The sequence below is a fragment of the Anomalospiza imberbis genome, chromosome Z (genome assembly GCF_031753505.1).
Source record: "Anomalospiza imberbis isolate Cuckoo-Finch-1a 21T00152 chromosome Z, ASM3175350v1, whole genome shotgun sequence".
NCBI classification, from domain to species: Eukaryota; Metazoa; Chordata; class Aves; order Passeriformes; family Viduidae; genus Anomalospiza; species Anomalospiza imberbis.
Window position 1 is genome coordinate 2,626,563 of NC_089721.1, and position 19,323 is coordinate 2,645,885.

General features: G+C 41.9%; 1 protein-coding gene across 11 annotated transcripts in view; it reads right to left on the reverse strand.

Moving 5' to 3' along the window:
* SETBP1 (SET binding protein 1) overlaps positions 1-19,323 on the reverse strand; it is a 265,947-nt gene that overhangs the window by 15,261 nt on the left and 231,363 nt on the right. The window contains exon 6 of one of the 11 annotated variants that reach the window (XM_068175952.1): positions 4,598-4,840. The exons of the other annotated variants lie outside the window; for them this stretch is intronic. Coding sequence (XP_068032053.1) covers positions 4,770-4,840 — 71 coding nt within the window. The 3' untranslated portion in view covers positions 4,598-4,769. Of the gene's footprint in view, positions 1-4,597; positions 4,841-19,323 lie in introns of those variants that run through there. 11 annotated transcript variants of the gene reach the window in all.

Consider the following 19,323-nt stretch of genomic DNA (forward strand, 5'->3'; position numbering starts at 1 on the left):
GTACTGGAAGGGCCTCTAAGGTATTCCTAGATCCTTTTCTTCTCCATGTTAACATCCCCAGCTCTCCCAGCCTGGCTCCAGAGAAGAGGTGCTCCAGCCCTCTGAGTGCCGTTATGGCCTCCTTTGGACTTCTACCAACAGGTCCATATCTTCCTAGTGCTGGGGGCTCCAGAGCTGGACACATCACCACAGAGAGGGTCCCATGACAGGAGAGTCGAGGTGGAGAATCCCCAAATTCAGCCTGCTGCCCATGCTCCTGGGGCTGCAGCCTAAGGGGATGATCAACTGCAACCTGAATTTTAAAAGACCAGTCTCCTGTCTCTTTCATATTTGTGCTGAATTCGACTTCCTGGCAGATGCAGTCTTGCTCTTCTTTGCCTTTTCGTTTTGCTTTGGATTTCCTCTTTCCTGTATCAGTACAGGAAGAATCACAGACCTCCTTCCTCCTCTGCATATTGCCAGGGTGAGTCAGGAGACTGAGGGAGAAGAGACATGCAGCCCCCATCACTGGAGATGAAGTTTGTGAGTCTGGAAACTCAGCCTTTAGTGAATTCCAAGATAAACATTTAATGGAGCTTGTGAGAGCAGCTCAGTCCAGGGCAGCACAGGACAGTCATGCAAGGTGACTGCAAAAGTGCTCCTGCCCTGTCCCTTCCAGCCCCACTGTGTGCCCTTCTCAGGCCCCCAGCCCTTCAAACAGAGTAGGATTGGGATTCCAAAATGTCATGGAAGAAGCCACTATTTTTTTTTTTTTTAATACCAGGAAGTAATGAACATGTGAAATTAGGATTTTTAGTGGAATTTGGATCAAAGTAGAAGAACATAGTAGTTATATGTGGGTGACAGCAATAAATAAATTTAATGAAAAGAAAACTCGAGGGGTCAAAAGACTAATTCAGAGTCAAAGGCTCTCTGTTCCCAGGCCTTGTGAACAGAGTTTTAAGGTAAAGGGTTCAGAATCAAAAGCTTTTCCTGCTGAGAGACTGAAATTTGAATAAAAAATTACAGTTTGCAGTTGTTGGAGACTGATAGAATCAAGAGGGACAAACAAGGCTGACAGGGTTGGAGAAATTAAATTTGCCATTAAATATCTCAGCAAATGAATCATTTCATACACAGTGATGAAGCACTAAATTCTCTCACAGAGGGGATAGGACAAAAAATCTGTTAAAGAGATGAGATGAAATGAAAAAGCATTGTTTGAGGGAGAATGGTTGGGTGGAAAAGTGAGACAAAGGGCTCTTTAAAAAAAAAAAAACCATGAAAAGCCATTAGGTGCACTGAGGAGCAGAAATGAAAAGATCTCCAGGTAGGAGCAAGGAACTACCTAGAATAAGTAGTCATTCCAAGATGAGCTGTCACAGTGGATGAGGATTTGCTCACTGGGGAGAAAGAAAACAGAAGACAGGATTTCTTTCTCAAGAACACAGCTGAGGAAAGACAGATGGGGAAATTTCAGTCCGTAAGTAATGAGAAAAGTCAAGGGTGGTATTTTGAGTTGTTGTTTTTCTAAACAACAGGGATGATCATTTTTAAATGTGGCAGATAGAGCTGATATCCCCTAGGCAAGTAGGGTTGGGAATAGTTTGTATTTATCACAGATTAAATGGGACACTGGCAGCTCTGGTAGGAGAGTGCTGGCATGAAGCAGAGCTGGAAGAGTCAAGCTGCCAGCGGGGGGAGAACAAATGATGCACAAGGGCTGGGCTGGTATAATGATGGCAGTCATTTGTCAGGCATATCCATGGTACAAAAAGTGATGAAAACTAAGAGAACTTATCAAAATAATTAGCAAAACTCTTCCTGAATGAGCTCAGCTGAGACCTTCACTAAGGAAACACAGTGTTCCTCCAGAAACGGCTTTGTTCTCTCTGTGTATGCATTAGCAAAAGAAAATATATGTTTGCTGCATGAATTCAGCTGATATATTTCTCTTGCTAACATAAACATTATATTTGCACTACACCAACTTCAGTAGTCCTGTGGTGATGCCTGTATTAGAGAAGTAAACTGTGTCAGGGATGTTGCTTGAACCCAGAAATCCATCTGGTTACAAAAAAGGAGAAGAGAATCAGAGGTGCTCCTCCACCATGGAACTTAGTTCAGTAATATCTGAACTGATCCCGCAAGGGGTCCACACCTACCTACTTACTGCAGCTGCAGGTGAAGGGGGCTAAGAAACCACAAAGGTATTTGGGGACAGGTGGGATGAGGGTAGGCAGAAAGTCACAGGGTTGACAAAAGCATCCAAAGCTGCTGATTTCTAAGTTAGCATTTTACCTGCTGGGCAGGGCAGCAGAGCAATTTCATTTTTCTTCTTTATCCGTAATAACCTGTGCCACAGTTCATACAATCAGAAATACTCTGAGTATGACATGCATTTGAAGTGAAATCTCAGCACTTAATAGGAGTCTCTGTAGACCTTGCAATCTAGAAGAGGTAAAACTCCACTGTAACAGACGAGTTTTTATTTTCAGAAGGTCTCAGGTTGTCTTTGTTTTAAAATCTGAGTGCATTCATCCAATTTAATGCTGATTTATCAAAAAATGAGTGCTTTTTTATCAGCAATGGAAATGAAAAATAATGCATACTGGGAGTGCATCTATTGTTCTTCTCTTCTTTATTTCAGATCAATAGATAAGGGGTGTTTTCTCACTTTTCATGAGGAAAACTACAATAACTGACTTTATTATGAAAACTGAAATCTGTTTAAACAGATGTATAGGTAAGCCTGTGAGTATTATTGACAATTAAACTCAGCAACAAATAAGTTAAACAGCATTTGAAAATGGCTAAAGTATGTGAAAAATATCAAATATAGTACAATGTTTGGCTTTATTTAAATAGCTCAGTGTTCCTATGAATGGAGAAAAGACAGTCAGATAGGAAAATCAGAACTTTCCTTGAACTTCATCTTTTTGCTTTTATCCACTTAAAAAACCCAGTGACACACTATTGTTCTGATATGAACCTTACTGTAAAATCTTCAGTTTTACATTCTTTTAAAAGGAAAATTCTGAAGGAAATACTTTCCTTAGAGTGTTTTTCATTAAAATTCTTGCTGGAGACTGCTTCCTATAACAGTGGAAGAAGGATGGCGAAGAGACCACGTATAATAAGGTCAGAGACTGCCTCTTTGGAGCAGAGACACAAGAAGGGATATGACTGATGAAGAAAAGGTTAAAGAGGTGAAGAGTGCAAAGTGGAATGAAATAGGGAAAGAGATGGAAATAGGAGACAAATAATAGATTGGAAAGAAGTTGGAGGAGGGAAATCACTTATTACAGACATGTGCGAAAAGCAGATTGACAAGAACCAGAAGAAAGAGCATACATGGAAAAGTCTAAATGTTCTTAACCAGTGACATTTGGAGCTATGCTATCAACTTTAAGGTTGCACATCTGTGCTTGAGTCACTCTAAATTTGCAGAGAGCTTTTCTTCATGGCTTTGGTGCAAGCTTGTCTTCAGTTTTCACATTTACTGGAGCCAAAACAGAGTATTTTAGGTTCTCCAAGCAGTGAACTTCTCTCCCTATAGCCTTATACTCTTATTTTATAGCACCAGACAGACAAAATACAGACTGGTGGATAAGGGTAGGAATATGTTCCCTTTAAGCATCCTCTCTGAGAGAGCATCATGATGAAGCAAAGTTTATGCAAGCAAAGATTTTTTTTTTTTTTTTTTTTAATTATGACTGCTTTCCTGGGGTGGCAGAATTTTATTGTACAAAAGCAAAGATGGAACAGAGACAGAATCTGCTGAAATTCTGGCCCTGACTGAGACTTTGGTCAGGTCACAGCCCTATGGAAAAAACAACGAATGTCAGGAAACTGACTAGCACAAGCTCTCCAACCTTTATGCCTAAAATTAGGTTAACAGCGTACTTTCTTTTTTCAGGACTCTGTGTCCCAGTACAGACTGACATGAAGATAGGTCTCAGTTTCAGAAAATTGTTTGTAAAAGCTGGCCTTGTAAGTTTTGCAGAAAATATAGAATTCTGGAAAGAAGAAATCTAAAGGGACTTTATTTAGCAGTTTGGGTGTAAAAATGAACTCGGGCCTTGATTTTTCATACTGGGACAGGTGCCCAGGAAAACAGCTCAGTCAAATTCAGTGTTCTGAATTTTCTCTTCGTAAACAAATTTATGAATTTGTACTTAACACCCTCCTGACAGTGTTTACTTTTAATAACAAAGGGAATAGTGGGTTCATTTCACTTTAGGTGGCAACAACTCATGTTTCTATGTGAGAGATATGTATTTAAGGCTACAAAGATAAAATTAGTGCAGTGAGAAGAGTGGAGTGGGCGTTTCAGCTGAAAAAGTGGGGCCTACTTTAGTGCAAGACTATTTATGCTCCAGGCTCCGTTAGTTAAACTTTCACTGACCATAATAAAAGCTGAGAAATCTAACTCAGGCAGCAATCTTACTCTGTGGATATCCAGATTTGGGTGAGAGCAACCATCCTACCCCTGAAGCTCCTTGTCCAAATCACTACTCAAGTGTAAATTCCTCCCACTCAAAAGGAGAGGCTCAAATGTGGATGGTGCATCTCTGGCCAGGAGTCTGAAGTCTATGCAGGCACCTGGTTGTATTTGAAATGCCCTGAGGTATTTGAAACATCCGAGGGAGGCTGGCAGATACGATAAAGGGCTTGAGACAAGACCTCTGCCCTTCTGCAAGAGCAGCTGGAGGCCAGGCAGGATATTCTGGGCATCTCAAATGACAGTTGACAACTATGTGTGGGCAAGTGGATCAACTCCTGAGCCTTCATTCTTGCTTGTCCCAAAGTCTCTTGTGGGTAGGGAAATATCTTGTCACTGTAAATATCCCCTTGTCACCTACAAAGGAGCAGCACAAACATGTCCTGTCAACTCTTCCCTAAGCAGGAGGTAAAATGGCTGTGATGCAAGACATCAAGGTGTATAGGCAGGAAATCTAAACCATGGAAATGTCCTCTGATCCTTTAAGATGGATTTGTTACCCAGGCTGAAAATTAGGAATTTTTTTTTCCTGCCCAAAGGCAAGGGTCTTTGTCTTCACATTATAAGAAGCAAGCAAGCATATATTTCTATTTCCAGCAGACAGAGCATAAAAATAAAAAATAAAAAAAAAAAAATAATAATAATGATAATAAATCTGTCAAATCAGCAATTTAAAATTGCAGGTGGGAGACAAACACAGGAACTTACAGGATCCTACAATCTACAATTGCTGTTCTGCACAGAAGAAATCAATGAAACAAATATAGCCTATCCAGCTGATAGAAGAACAAGCCATTCCTAAGTGCATAATTTTCTTCGTCTGTGTTTGAAACTACCTCAAAGCAAAAAAGGCAATATGTCTCAGAATGATGAGACAACTAACTAAGCTTAACATTTCCTCTGCCCTCTTGTTTATCCATTCTTCGTAGTTCGTTTAGTTTTGGTAAAATACTCTGGAAGCAAAACCATCATGATGACTTACGCACATGTATCACTTAAATACAGCTCAACCTCTCAAAAAAAAAAAAAAAAAAGCCTCTAAAGGCAGCTTAAGTTATGGTTTTGTCTTAAGCTGGGTTTCTCCACAGGAATTTCTCTCCTTCCCACAAACAAAAGAGCCATTTCATCTAGAGCTGTGAATCCACAGAGACAGAAAAAAATCCACCATGAAATGCCAAAGACACATGAGTAAAATATCTTCATTTATGAAGTTTAACTGTTTAAATGAAGAAAAAAAGTGTTGAGCAACTGGTGGGCATTTCCAGGGCTTGCTGTGCTATTTCTGTGTTGCTGTGCGGCTGTTTCTCATTCCAGGAGTTGAAGGGGGGGAAAAAGAAGTCTTCTGTTTTTTTAAAAGATCTGGAACTACTTGGCATGTGACTTCTGAAGTGTTTAGCACAGACTTAAAAAAACGTCACGGACATTTATCAGCCTAGGCCCAAAATCTGCTTGCCTGCCTTGTATCATCAGTCATCATGTTAATGAAAATACTAACGGCATTTCAATTGCATTTCAAGAGAAATGAGCTGTTTTGACTGAACAGGAATTAGAAAAAAAACATTACATTCTTGTACAAAGAGTATCTCTCTCTCCTTTTTTATTATTATTAATTAGATGAAGCTTTTGGCTTCAATGAATGCTGGGGTCCCAACTGTACAAGTAATATGGACATAGGAAATGAGAAATGAGCTGTATCAGTAGACAGGGAAAGGAAGAGAAAGAGTTAAGAACAAAAAATAGAATAGGAAACGGAAATACACAAAATGTTTTCAAATCACTCAGTGGTGTCTAAGCTAAGTTATTTTAGTATTTCAGATAATCAACAGAGAGGAGACATCTCCAGAGGTCAAGTCATGCCACTTGAGCTAGATGCCTTGCTTGAGTACAATTCACTATCCCTGAGTTACCCACACTGGCTGGTTCAAGCCCACACAAACTTTCAGAAATCAAAATGTGAGTGGCAAGCAAACAATCTCACCACCAGCTAACAAGTCAGCAAAACACGCAGTTAGGTGATAGAACAAGAAGAAAGGCCCTCAAGTTCTATGAGAGATTTAGAATGGATGCTGGGAAAATTTTCTTCATGGAAAGGGTAGTCAAGACCAGGCTCCCAGGCAGAGCTGTCCAGGGCAGTGATGGAGCCCCCATCCCTGGAGGGATTTAAAAGCCATGTGGATGTGGCACTTGGGCACATGGGTTAGTGGTGGCCTTGGCAGTGCTGGGGGAACAGCTGCACTCATGGTCTTGGAGGGCTTTTCCACCTAAATGATTGTGTGATTTTATGTGTCACACTCCTGTTCCCCAACCCAGCTCCCTTACACTGACTCCATCTCAGGGTCATTGCTAAGATGAGTGCAAGCAGTGCCTCTCTTCTGGAGCACAGGGATGGAGACACAGATGGCTCAGATCTCCATGTGGCACCACACAGCCTGGTCTTGCACTGTCAGGATGGAGCAGGACAGAGGTACCCTACAAATGGAGGTGTCTGTAGGTGGTGCTGATGGCCAAGGGGTGCAAGCCCAAGTTTCACTCCAGCAGTGCACCTAGATCATGTCCTGTATTTTTTTTTTTGCCTCCCACAGCTCTCACATTTTCTCTGGAGATCTTACAAATTTATCATGTCATCTTCACAGATGGACAACGTCCAGCACAAATTTTGACTGTTAACTTTTTTCACTTGCCATCTTTACAAGGTTTTTCGCCTTTTTTTTTTTTTTTTTTTTTTTTTTTTTTTTTTTTTTTTTTTTTTATCCCCCTGTCCTGCTGAAAAGTGGGAGTGACAGCTGAGCTGAGTGGGTGCAAGGCGGGTGGCCAAAGCTCAACTCACCACAGATGGAGACGGGAAGGGGGTGCCCTTAGGAGGTCTGGTAATGGATGTATGTGGGTGCCTCAGTGTGGCAAGAAGCTGGGACTGGTGTGAGACAGAAAGGAGGGGCACTTGCTCCCAGGCATGGTTTCTGTGTGGCATGGGAAAGCACTAGTGCCTGCACCAGTGGGTGATCAGACTTGGCAGCCCAAGTCTGATCTTAGACCAAATGCTTTACATTTTGGAAATTTTCAGCAAAAAGATGAAGGGGTAGGATATGCAATGCTTTGCCTTAAAAAAAACTCCAAAAAAAACAAAACAAAAAAACAAAACAAAAACAAACCCCCAAAAAACAACCCAAAAAACTTTAAAAACAGTGATGGTGGAAAACCACAACAGTTCCTATGTTCTGATCTGCCCTGCCATGAAACCAGAACAAATAGGCTGAGGCAGAGTTTTAAGAGTCGATTATAAAACACCCCATCAGAACATAAACATCCCGCATTGACAAAGTAATCTCTGTGGATCTCAGTGGGCCTGACCTGGTGCTGCCCTCTTCCTTGTATAGTCATGAATACAAATGCAAGGTGAATGCTGGCTGCCTTCTGATCGGGTGACATTTTACACCCATGTTACTGATGTCAACAACTGCATGAGGGAGCAAAGAATCAAACTCAGGATAACCACTTGCGAAAAATAGAAGAGCAAGCTGAAGGCATGTTTCCAAGCAGTCCAGGCATTTCAGGACTGGCACTTTACACGGCTAAGTCAATCCCTTTTGCACTCCCACATTTACTTAGGGAAAAGCCTTGTGCTTTATGTTGCGCTATAACACATTGGTTGAGCAAATGCTGCCCTATCTCGACAGGAGAGCTGTTCTCTGCTCCTGCCATCTCACTTTGTGAGTACTAAATCAGTGAGAAGGAATACCCCAGCAAAACTACTCAAGATATATCTGAGATCAAAGCCTGCAACCTTTGTCTCTGGTATGCAAAGGGAGAAAAATTATGGCTTGTCTCACATTCTGCTCAAACAGTCCTTTCTCTTTTCACGCAAACAAACAAATAAACAGCAAATGCCCTATTCCCACCTGGCATTGCTGCAGCGTTGTGTTTGAGGCTTTAAAAGCGTAAAAGTCAAACCATTCAAAATGATGGGTCCCGTAGCTGATGTAACACAGTCCCAGGGGTACCTATGTAGTGTATGGTATTGCTGCACATGGTATTAACTTTTATGCCTTCGTCTATATATGCAATGTGGCTCATTTATGGTTGCTCTGGGAACCACTATGTTTACATAAATTTTAATTTCCTGTCTTTTGTTTGTTCTCTTTATCATCTTTCTAAAACAAAATTTTCCCTGTGAATTTTAGTGCTCAACCAATTATCCGCAGATGGAGGCACAGGAGAATTGACATCCTCTGATTTTTCCATGTGGCTCTGGCAATGCGCCTCTGCTTTGGTTTGGGCCCACTAGGAGTGGCGGAGCTCCAGCAGTGACACTGTGTTTCTACCAGAGCAGGCCTGTTCCCACGGGCCGTGGCAATTTTGGTCCTGTGTCTCCTGGGATCTGGCCAAAACCTTCCTGCTGAGTTGACATGGGCCATATTTACTGTATCATAAGTCATTTTCCTTGTTTTGTTTTCCTTTTAAATGAATGCAGCTCGTGAATTGAATGAATCTGGTAGTCAACTTTATCCATCCACATGTGAGTTACATGCCTGCAGATTTTGGTGTGAAAGCCCTTTGTCACCTGCTCTGATAACTAAAACAAGGTGTTGAAGCTGCCTGAAACACATCTTTTGTTGAAGCTTGCAAAACTAGTGCCTTGCTCAGAGCAGACCATGTTGTAAAACATCACTATAAATGATAGAGCCTGCAGAGATGCCAGTAGCACAGAAACAAAATCCATGATGGTCCAGCTACAGATTAATGCAGTGATCTTCATGAACTTGTAATTAAAATTCAGTGTTGACAAGACCAAGCCCTGCTACTATATTTTAGGGAAACAAGGAGTAGCAGATAAAGCTAAATTATAATAGGTCGATGCAGCAAATACAAGAAAAATATGGCAGTTCTCAGCATCTGTGATAGGAATCCTTCCTCTTCTTGAATAATAAAGGCTTTTGCTAATTTTAACCAGAGCTGAATCTGAAAAACCTGCAGTCACATGTGACTCACAGAGCCCCAAGGGAAGGGGAGGTGGGGGAAGATATGTGTGCGTGGATGTCTGTGTGTATAATCTAACAGTGCCCAGAGCTTTTGAGATCCTGGACCACTTCAATCGCACAGGCCAGATTCATTAAAAACTCTGGCTACATTCCAGCAGTTAAAATTGAAGCGGCATATTTATTGCATTTTGCTCAAATAAATCTGAAAACGTGTGAATCATATCCCTCGGAGAGATGGGGGGAAGGAGTAAACAGTCTCAGGCTGGCACTCAGGAGCGGGGCACGGTGAGGAACAAAGATGTGGGAGGGTCACGGCCGCAGGATGCTCAAGGAGACAGAGGGTTTGGGAGGCCGAGGGCTCACTCAGTCGCCATTTTCTGCGACTGAGAGGCTGCTGTGCTGGCCTCAAACCCTCTGTTTGGTTTTTTTTTTTTCTGTTTTTTTTATACCTCTGTGCTCACACACACACACACACACACACACACACACACACACACACAGATGCATGCATATATTTTAAAGAGCTCCTCAGCTTATGCAACTCCGCTCTGCAACCCTCTGTGGTTTTCCAGATGCTGTTCATGACGCTGGCACCTCACCCCACTTGCAGCTGCATTCAGCTGGGATTCAATTACAGCCTGTCTTGCAAAAGCAGATTGGTTTTTCAGAGATAACATATTTTGGGGAGGATTTCTTTTTCCCCCCTCCAAAAAAGCCATTTTTATTAGGAGAGGAGAGGCATGACTTGTAGATTGATCTTGCCAGGTGCTGAAGGGCTCCAGATAGGTCCTTAGCACCCACAGTATTGTTTTACTTCAGCACTTAGAGAACATGCAATATCCCGCAGGTTTCAATTCTGCGAGAAAAAAAGTGCTGGCAGAGCAGTCTCCAAGCTGCTCCCACGGGGAAACTATCAGAAACAGCACACAGATAACCATTTTTATCACCACTGATTTTACCAGCTGTAATCAGCTTAAAATTAGGAAGCCTAAGTATTGATTCTCTTCTTTTTTCTTTTCTTTTTTTGAAGATATATTTTTTCAGGAAGGAATTTAGTTAGGTGTTGCAAGAACAGGAGGTGATTGAATAGTCCTCCAAGGTCCAAAATGAACGTTTTTCAGACAATGTGTGGCTGTTCGCAAGACGATGCTGTGCAGAGTTGGGTCCCATGTCTTGGCAGCAGGGTAGTAGGGAAAGGACAGTTTTGCAAAGCTGTGGTGTGCTCTGGCATTGGGGCTGAGAGAACTCTGAGGAGCACAAGGGGCTGGGAGGGCTGTTTTCAGCTTCAATTCCATGTTTTCAATTCATCACATCCTCCTATTCAATTATTAGTTGCACTAATGAATGCAAATTAACAATGTTATTGCTTTCTTCAAACTTTGGATGGTGCTCAGAGGCTGAACATCGTGAGGGAGTGCAGGACAGAGACACCACTTCTCATAAAGAGCCTTGAGAAAACATACAGAGCAATTTCATACATCACTTATGCCCAAGACTATGCAAGCAGCCTGATTTTTGGGGATGCCAAATGTTTGACCATGTTCTCTGGTGGAATGCTTGGAAGCAGCCAGCAGCAGCAACCTTGGCAACCAGGGTGGATAAAGTATGGAGTTTTGATGACTAATGTTGGACAGACACTTTGGCAAGTTGGTCTACTCTCTCCTGCCTCAGTTTTCCCCGTCTGTAACAGGAGCAGAAGAACCTTATCTTGGCCACAGGCTTGACAAAAATAGTATGCTATATGAAGAGGAAATAAAATTGCTTGCTCTAGAGAAGATATGGTGTCTCTTAAATGAAAATATGCAAAGGCTGTTTGCTGTTTTTTGGATCAGTCAGAGAAATAATAATAGTCTTATTTATTAGATTAGTACAGCCCTAGCTTTCCTCAGCCCTTCTACGTATGTTTTATTTGCATGCCATTAAATCCAAATGCTCTTTTTCAAAGACTTACTGGAGTCTGTTGCAGAAGAAGCAGCTTTAGCACAAAGGAAGAGAACAGACTTGGAAAATAGGGCTGCACAACTTTGATGAAGGAATTTCTTTAAATTATAATAAAGATGGAATAGCTGAGGCAGGGAGAGCAGTGAGGAGGGCAGTGCAGGCATGGTGCAGCAGCAAAAGCCCTCAGTGTGTGTCCTCTTCATGTCACTGAAAGGCTGATGGAGCGCTGAGCTTTCGCTGGTCTCTCCCTGCCTGTTTGATGTATTTAGCTGCAGAGGGAAAGCTGGCAGGGGCCACGAAGGAACCACACTGCAATAAAGGGATGCTGGAGTGGCTAGTGGCTGAGAACAGCTCAGCACAGCTCCCCCAAGCCCACCTGGGGAGCTCCTTCTGCCAAAGGTCTCAGGCACAAAGAGAGAGGTGAGAGGTGAGACCAGGGTTTGCTTTGCTAAACTTCCCTGCTCTGGGTTTGGTTTTGGGAAACAGCATCCAGTGGTGGTTCAGACGGAGCTCCTGTTTGATCTGAATCTCAGAGGTTAATGACAGCTTTGCATGTGTCTCATAATGCCATTTGCCAGAGCAGTGCAAAGGGGTTTTTTAATATATATTAACAGATGTGGTTACCCAGAACCCCTGGAGGTGAGAAACATGATCCCTATTTCTAGTGGGTCAGATTAAGCAATCCCATTGATTTTGTATCATGGTTTCTCTTGCGTTTTAATGGGGAGGCAAACACTGTATCTTAAAGTCAGAGTTTCTGTATTATACCAGTCATACGTCTGGGATGAAGACAGAATGTTTAATTCCCTAAATAACCTTTCTTTTTCCAATTAGTGAACTTGGAGACACAAAAACCAATTGGAGGTCCTCTCCAGAGGTCTTAGGGGAACATTACCATCATAGCAGGGCGACACTGGCACGAGGTGGCATCTTAGGGACTGTGGAATAAATGAGGGATTTGATCCATGAGGACAACAACTTCAGCTTCTCTGTTCAGTCTACATAGTAAAAGGAACAGCCATTGATAACAATTTTAGTGACCTGATCCTCGAGTATACTAAATAAAATACAGTGAAAACAGGGGAAAGGGAGGTGGTTTACCCTTCCTATACAGGGCACTTATAACATGCAGCTCTCTATTTCCTGAATCTGTTGTCCCCACCTGCATATTGCTGACTACTTAGTGGGCTGCTGAAAGTGTCTTGGTTGCTACAAGTTTTTTCTCATCAGAACATGCATCTGAACAGCTTTATCTTGTTAAAATAATATTAAAAAAATCCCAACAAACAAACAAAACTCCCTCCAAAAAAACCAAAAAACTCCAAAACCCAAAACCTCCCCCCCCAAAAAGCAACAACAACAAACCAACAAAAAAAAAAAAAAAAAAAAAAAAAAAAGCAAAACCAAATAAGAAACAAAACAAAAAACCCCTTCAAATCAAAACACAGGGTATTAGTTCTTGCTTGTGTTGACAGGGAGGAATTCAGGGTAGGTAAGGAAATGTTGTCTAAATATTAGCCCATCTGACTACTGGAATGTGTTTAATAAAGACATTTTTCATGATAGCATGGTACAGCATCCACTAAAGCCTTGACTGGATTTCTATTGACTGCAGTGTGCTTTGGATTGGTCCAAATATAAAATAAAATAGCATAATATAATATAATATAAACATCTATTTTGTCAATTTGATGAATGTATATTTAACAGAAAGATTTCCACTAAATGGAGTAAGAGTTGTGAAGCTAAATCTCCAGGCATGACTTCAAAGATTTGGCTAGAGAAATATATTTATTAAGGCTAAGCAGGACTTCAGCGAACACAGTTTAAAAGTAAAAGCAGGGGCCTTGAAACACAGTGCCAGCTCCCTGCTAATTCCCTCTCCTCTCAGCACATATATTTTCCTTTAAGGAAACACAGGGAGCTTGCAGACCACTTGTGTGGCGCGTTATTTGCCGCCTGCAAATAGAAACAGGCATGTGGCAGGCCTCCGAAAAATGCAGTTTGTAACTGTAGGACCAACTGACCCTCAACTGCGGCAGCACTTTGTGGCCCCCACATGCAAACAATCATCTATTGATTCCCAAGGCATGCAGCTTCAAACCCGCCCTTGTTTTCCAGAGACCTCCAGTTGCAGGAAAGACACTGTCCTGGATAATTCCCCCCTGCCTGGGGGCTGCTCGGTATTTCTGCTGCTCGCTTGAAGTGTTATCAAAATAACAACGGCTTGCAAAGCAGAATTATTGAATGTTGGTTTTTCGCTGTTTCAGAGTAGAGGCGATGAACTCTTGGCCGCACAAATGGGCTTTTATTGCCGCCCTTTTGGCACATCTGCCAGAAGGAATATTGAGGAATATGATATGGGAAATATACAGCACCGGGAGGAGGGATGGAGTAGATCAACCACCACTGCAGTGTTTCCCAGGGCAAATTTCAGTGAATCAAAGGCCATCAAGGAAAGCTGCTTATGCCTCTATGTTCTTTATAAGCACATTACTCTTATGTTTGCCACAAACTAATCTGCTTTATGGGCTACAGGGAAGACAGGGAGGGACCTTAAAAAATGAGACTGGAAATGTAAATGCTCTAGAACCATTTTTCAGATCTTCATCACCACAGCAAAACCCGGCATTTCCATTGCCTCCTTCAATAAAATTGGAATTATTTAGATCACTTTAGTATGTCAGTAACTTGAAGGTGTGAGGTACAGAACAGCTGGGTCGCACACACCACACCTCTTCACCAGCCATTTGGGATGGTCTGTGATCATAGCAAAGAATCAGGGAATCGTTAGGGTTGGAAAAGCCCTCTAAGTCCATCAACTCCAAGCATTAACCAGCACTGCCAATCCCACACCAAAACAATACTTTTGCTTGGAAAAGGTTGTGTAGTCTGTGATGGGCAGGGATAAAGCCTGTGACTGCACTCTCTCCCAGCCAAGGCAGCAACTCCTCCAGTCTAAGCAGAAAGGATTTGTGTTTTCACTGGTACACTACTACTAAATGAAAGTGGCCGATGGGCATGGTCAGAGCTTGTGACTCAGCTTGGAGACAGAATCTCAGGATGGAGAGTCCATTGACCTCTTTCATCCCAGATGAAACAATCCTTAATCTCTGCTACTGAGTGAGACCCTGATGGAAGATGGTGCATTATGCTTAGTGTGAGTCATCCCAGCAACCCAGGGCACTGACCTGGCATGGCCTCTGGGGAAGATGCAGGATCCACTGAATCCCTAACAACACGACTCACAACCTTCACTCCCTCGTGGCATTTCTTCCAGGTAATTATGGGGCTTCACTTTACTAAGCATGAGACAAATTAAACACAAACACATGCACACACACACATAAAAAGGGAAAAAAAATCGAAAAGGGAAAAAAAAGAAAAAGGACAAACCTGGGCTTGTGAGGCTTGTGTAGAAGAGCTAACAGGTGAGCCCTGACGGAGAGCACCTCTTAGGCTAGGGAGATCTTAATTGCTGCTTAGGGATCTGAACTTCCTAACAGCTGAATATCTCCCAGTAGATCCAGGGAAGATTTGTGGTAGAAAATTGTTGCCCTTACTTTCCCCTAAAAGAGGCATTCAACAAGCTTACAAGAATAACAAACAACACAGTCTAAAGCAGAGGAGCTGTGGCTACATGCAAAGCAAGAGCCATGAGGGAATTTCCTTTTTTGTCTGAATCTTACTGTATTAAAAACAACTGGACAAAGATTGCAAGGGAAATCTGGGTGGTAATCTGAGCATCCTGTTCCAACCAGCATGCAGAAAGACTATGGGAAGAGAGAAGCCACACAGACAAATCCTGCCAGCTACTGCAGCCATAACAGCTTGTAATTTCCTTGCAACATATTTTTCTTAAAAGTAGAAACTTCACAAAATGAGTGATGAGTGCATGTCAGATGTCTTTTAAAAAAATTAAAAATATCCCAAGAAAACAACAAAAAAAAGGCAGGATGAATTCTTCTGCTGCTTGGGACGAGAAAAAATAACTTACTGCTCCCTGCAAATACATGAAACAACAAGGTAATCACAATGGAAACTATTTCATATTTGCAAATGCTGAGAAAAATCGAGTCATTCCTGAAATTGCTGATATCTGAGAGGATTAGAATCTTTAGGGATGTTACAGTATTGTTAGAACACTGGGATCATGTCTCCAGATGATAATTCAGGAGAAAGAGGACGACTCAGTGAATGGTTTACTGGGAGGCTGTGGAAGCAATCAGTGCTGAAGTTAATCAACACCTAAGTTTTATGTTTATGAGGTTTTGACAGCCCCAAACATGTGGTTACAGAGAAGGTACATACACAATGACTTTTGAGCTCAGCAACTCAAAAAATGGGCTTTTGTAGATTTTGAGTGATGATTAGGCTGATCTTGTCCAGTGTGACAGATATCATTTCCTTGAACCAAAACATAGTTTAGAAACTCTTAGATGAACACCTTACTACTTCCGCCTAAGGACTTTCCTGGGGCTATTCTTATCCTTCAGCCTGGATTTTGTTTCCTAGAGTAAAACCACACTCCAGGACTGACTGATCTTCGTTTGTCTCCAAAGGGAGCAATTATTGAGACTTTCAGTTCATTTCCCACATTTCACATCCCCTTGCTCTTTTGCCCTGTAGGAAATGAGGTAGAGAATACAGGCTGTGACCAGCATTACACATTGCTAAGCATAAATCAGGTTCCAGCATATAAAAAAGTAGCTTTCCCCTAAGAACATCTTTCTCAATCCTTATCATTCCTGCAATCCTTGACTGACTTGTATTGAAGGGTTATTATGCCAAATCTCTGATACTGGATCTCTACTCAAGACACAGCTTTTGATGGGTGAATGTCTGTGTAATTGCTTGTTACAGCAATGTTACAGCACTTTTTTTTTTCCCTAAAAGAATCCCATCTCATTCCAGTAGTTAACCTAAAATATTTGTGTACTTAGTTTATTTTCCAAGTCCAACTTTCAGATGGAGAGGATGATGAAACTGTTGCAACAGATATTCCTCAAAGAATTTGGTTTACGGAAACTAAAATGAAAAATAGTATGTATCTTTCTCTCTGTATACAGAAATACATACATATATAGAGATATATGTACACATATGTACCCACTCATAAACCATGCATATCCTCAACAATTACTATGAAAATTAACTAACGCTTTATTTAGTTAGACTCCACAGACCATGGCATGTGGGAGGAAAAAGCAAGTTATGTCTGAACATTAATATGCATGTTTCCAACTCAAAGTTTATTTTTCCTTCTCAGAGTGATATTTGTCATTTACTTAAAACCCAAACCATAACAAGGTGTACATTGATCTTCCAGTACATTTTTCCTTCAGTGTTTCTCCACAGTCTCCTCCTTCCTTCAACAGTTTCCCAAGTTCCTAAACTGGATTACATCAGTTCAGGAGCAGGAATCCTGAGTCTTTTCTGCTTTTGGAGAGAAAAGTGACTTAGCACAAAAGTTGGAGAGGGAAGAAGACAAAAAGCCACAACTGAATGTCCAGGGATCCTGCGGTTATGACTTGTCTGCATACTAAAAATGCAGTTCCTCATTTTCTGGTGTGTTCCTTGAAAGCACGTCTGCCTGCGTTGGTGGGTCTCGACTGTCCAAGTTTAGGTCAGATATATTAGAAATGGAAAAGCCATATTAGCTCAGCTAGCCCATCCTTCCAGCTGTCCCAGAATAGGTCAATTCATTCATCCTTGAATGACTGGGCTTCCCTAGCTTCTCTGGGGAACACTATTTCAAAGTCTGATAGGTTTTCCTTCTACAAGCCTCTCCTGATGTTAGATTAATTTAGTTTTGGATACTGAAGGGGAGGGTTTAAAAACCATCTTCTGATGTGGGAAGGACAGTGCTGAGCATGCTTAATTCAAAAGAAGAGATCTTTCAAGCTTCCAAGCATCTGCAGAAAAGAGCTTTTAAAGGACCCTGAACTGATCGAGTAAGGCACCAGTCAATTTAAAAGTTGTTTTTGCATATGGATATTGATAGATGGATAAAGATATGTGAATATATACACATGCACATAATACAAAAATAAAGAGTTATTAAAAGCTGGTGTCAGGTCAGAGCTTATCTGGAATCTTTTTTTGAAAGCTTTCTGGGGGGTCATATCACTGGTACTTCTGCCACAGGCAAGAGACTGCCTCCAGGGACAGATGAACAAGTGCTTTAAGTAGGATGGAACATGACCCTTGCTGTAAGTAAATATGTTACACAGCTTCTTTTTATACAGTGTGGCTTAGCTGTGGAAAGAGCTCTTCATAGCTGTGATGAGCACCCTCCCAGTCTGTACATACCTGTTAACCTGGATTGTCCAACTCTGCTCCATGAATGAAAATAAGACCTTTAATAATAATAATGATATAAAGTCCTCCTCAGCCTGAGCGGCACCTGCTGCAGTGACAGCAGATGTGCTCCTGTGGCTGGGAAGATGCTGGAGGAAGCAGAAGGAATGGTCTGACTCTGGCACAGCTCCATTCAGAGTGACAGATTTTTAGGGTGGCTTGTGCTGAAGCCAGTTCAGCAGTATTGCCCACATTACCACTGTTGTTTGTCTTTCTCTGCAGGCACTCTGTGCTGTTACTCCCTTGTCCTGGCTCCAACAGGCATTACTCACTGACCTCTTTTCAGTCTCTGTGGCTCTCTTCAACACTGGCTTTCCTGGCTTTAAGAATTAGGATTCTAATTTCTCTTACTGGTCTTGGCAAAAGAACTGGCAGTTCAGCTCCATTTTTTATCTGATCTTGGTCATTTGTGTTACCTTCTCCCCAGAAATTTGCCTCTTCCTACCTACCAATTGAGCAGCTCATTTACACTGTGGCCATAGCAATAATTAATATTTCAAAAAAGCTTTTCTCACCAAAAAAATGTTATTGCCCTCCAGTAGAGGCAGGGATAGAGGAAAGTGTTTGGGCAGAAATGTGCTGCCACTAAGTTTTTAGATTAAGACACTGAGGCTGCGTGTAGGCTGAGAAGGAAGGGGGATTAGAAAGACAACACATGCACAGCATCCCAACATATTTCATGGCACTGAGGGTCTGAGTCCCTGATTCATCCAGCATGGCTGATGGATCTTCCAGCTGGCCTGGTCAACAAACACTTGCCAAAGGCAATGCACGCATGTTGGAGGTGGCTATGTTGGCTCTTCACCTGCTTAACAGAAGCCTTAAATTGACTGGGCTAAGGAGGACTCTGGCACCTTCCCTTTGAAAATTTTCTGGGAAACTAATCAGAAAAAAAAAAAAAACCAAAAAAAGCATTGCTGGAAATTTAGCTGAGGTTTTTCTGTCATCCTTTTGTTTTCCAAAGTTTGATTTTGAGAAAGATCGAGTAGACATGCATGAGCTACAGTGGAAAGGCAGAAGAGAAATATTGTCCTTGCCACCTGTGCAATAGGGGAAAGAATAGGCTGCAAGGTGCAAATTAGGTGTTTTTCTATCCTCTTTTTATCTGTTAGGGATTCACTGAAGTGGCGTGAGGAACAGCATTCTCTGCAAAGCATCAGAGGGAGAGGGCAAATGGTAACTCCCTCCAAACAAGCAGGAATTGAGTTCCTGGAGCTGTGGAGCACTAAATTTTTTTGCTGCCTTCTAGTAAACAGAGATACTACTCCACTGAGCTGACAATAATGCAACACAGCCTGTGGCTGTGATATTGCTGTGATTTAAATAGATCAAAAACGGGCCTCCATGACTGCAGTCAGCAGACAATGGGAGAGGTGTGAATGTGAGAACAGACAGGTATAGATAAATGGGCAGGGAGAAAGAGCAAAAAATAATACCCTCTAATCCTAAACTAGAAATGAAAAGTCACAAGGGTGCCTTTGCCCTCCTCCACAAGTTCATCCCGAGGAAGTCACCAAGTCTCCCATTTCTCACCACAAATGCAGGGCAGAATCTGCAAGGATG